The following is a 1064-nucleotide window of genomic DNA, read 5'->3' on the forward strand; positions in this document are numbered from 1 at the left end:
AACAACTAAGAGTACTACTGTGACTGTGCCTCCAACTTCTACTATGGTATCAACTACTGAGACACAGCTATCGACTTCTGAAATTACTGAGAGTACTACTGTGACTGTTCCTACAACTTCTACTGTGGCAACAACCACTGAGACACAGACTGTGCCTACCGAAACAACTAAGAGTACTACTGCGACTGTTCCTACAACTTCTACTGTGGCAACAACCACTGAGACACAGACTGTGCCTACCGAAACAACTAAGAGTACTACTGCGACTGTTCCTACAACTTCTACTGTGGCAACAACCACTGAGACACAGACTGTGCCTACCGAAACAACTAAGAGTACTACTGCGACTGTTCCTACAACTTCTACTGTGGCAACAACCACTGAGACACAGACTGTGCCTACCGAAACAACTAAGAGTACTACTGTGACTGTTCCTACAACTTCTACTGTGGCAACAACTACTGAAACACAGCCTATGCCTATTGAAACTACTAAGAGTACTACTGTGACTGTTCCTACAACTTTAACTGTGGCAACAACTACTGAGACACAGACTGTGCCTATCGAAACAACTAAGAGTACTACTGTGACTGTGCCTCCAACTTCTACTATGGTATCAACTACTGAGACACAGCTATCGACTTCTGAAATTACTGAGAGTACTACTGTGACTGTTCCTACAACTTCTACTGTGGCAACAACCACTGAGACACAGACTGTGCCTACCGAAACAACTAAGAGTACTACTATTTCTGTTCCTACCACTTCTACTGTGGCAACGACTACTGAGACACAGGCCGTGCCTATCGAAACAACTAAGAGTACTACTGTGACTGTGCCTCCAACTTCTACTATGGTATCAACTACTGAGACACAGCTATCGACTTCTGAAATTACTGAGAGTACTACTGTGACTGTTCCTACAACTTCGACTGTGGCAACAACCACTGAGACACAGACTGTGCCAACCGAAACAACTAAGAGTACTACTGTGACCACTGAGACACAGACTGTACCTACCGAAACAACTAAGAGTACTACTGTGACAGTTCCTACAACTTCTA

At 44.2% G+C, this 1064-nt stretch overlaps 1 protein-coding gene across 1 annotated transcript; it reads left to right on the plus strand.

Moving 5' to 3' along the window:
- Positions 1 to 4: 4 nt before the first annotated feature.
- On the plus strand, positions 5 to 1034 carry LOC112495324 (cell wall protein DAN4-like; the record flags this gene model as incomplete). The annotated part of the gene is made up of 1 exon (XM_025091389.1): positions 5 to 1034. A coding segment is annotated over one exon (1030 nt), but the record flags the coding sequence as incomplete, so codon positions are not given.
- Between the last annotated feature and the right edge of the window lie 30 nt (positions 1035 to 1064).

This window comes from Cephus cinctus, unplaced genomic scaffold (genome assembly GCF_000341935.2).
Source record: "Cephus cinctus unplaced genomic scaffold, Ccin1 Ccin1_scaffold2327, whole genome shotgun sequence".
Classification (NCBI taxonomy): Eukaryota; Metazoa; Arthropoda; class Insecta; order Hymenoptera; family Cephidae; genus Cephus; species Cephus cinctus.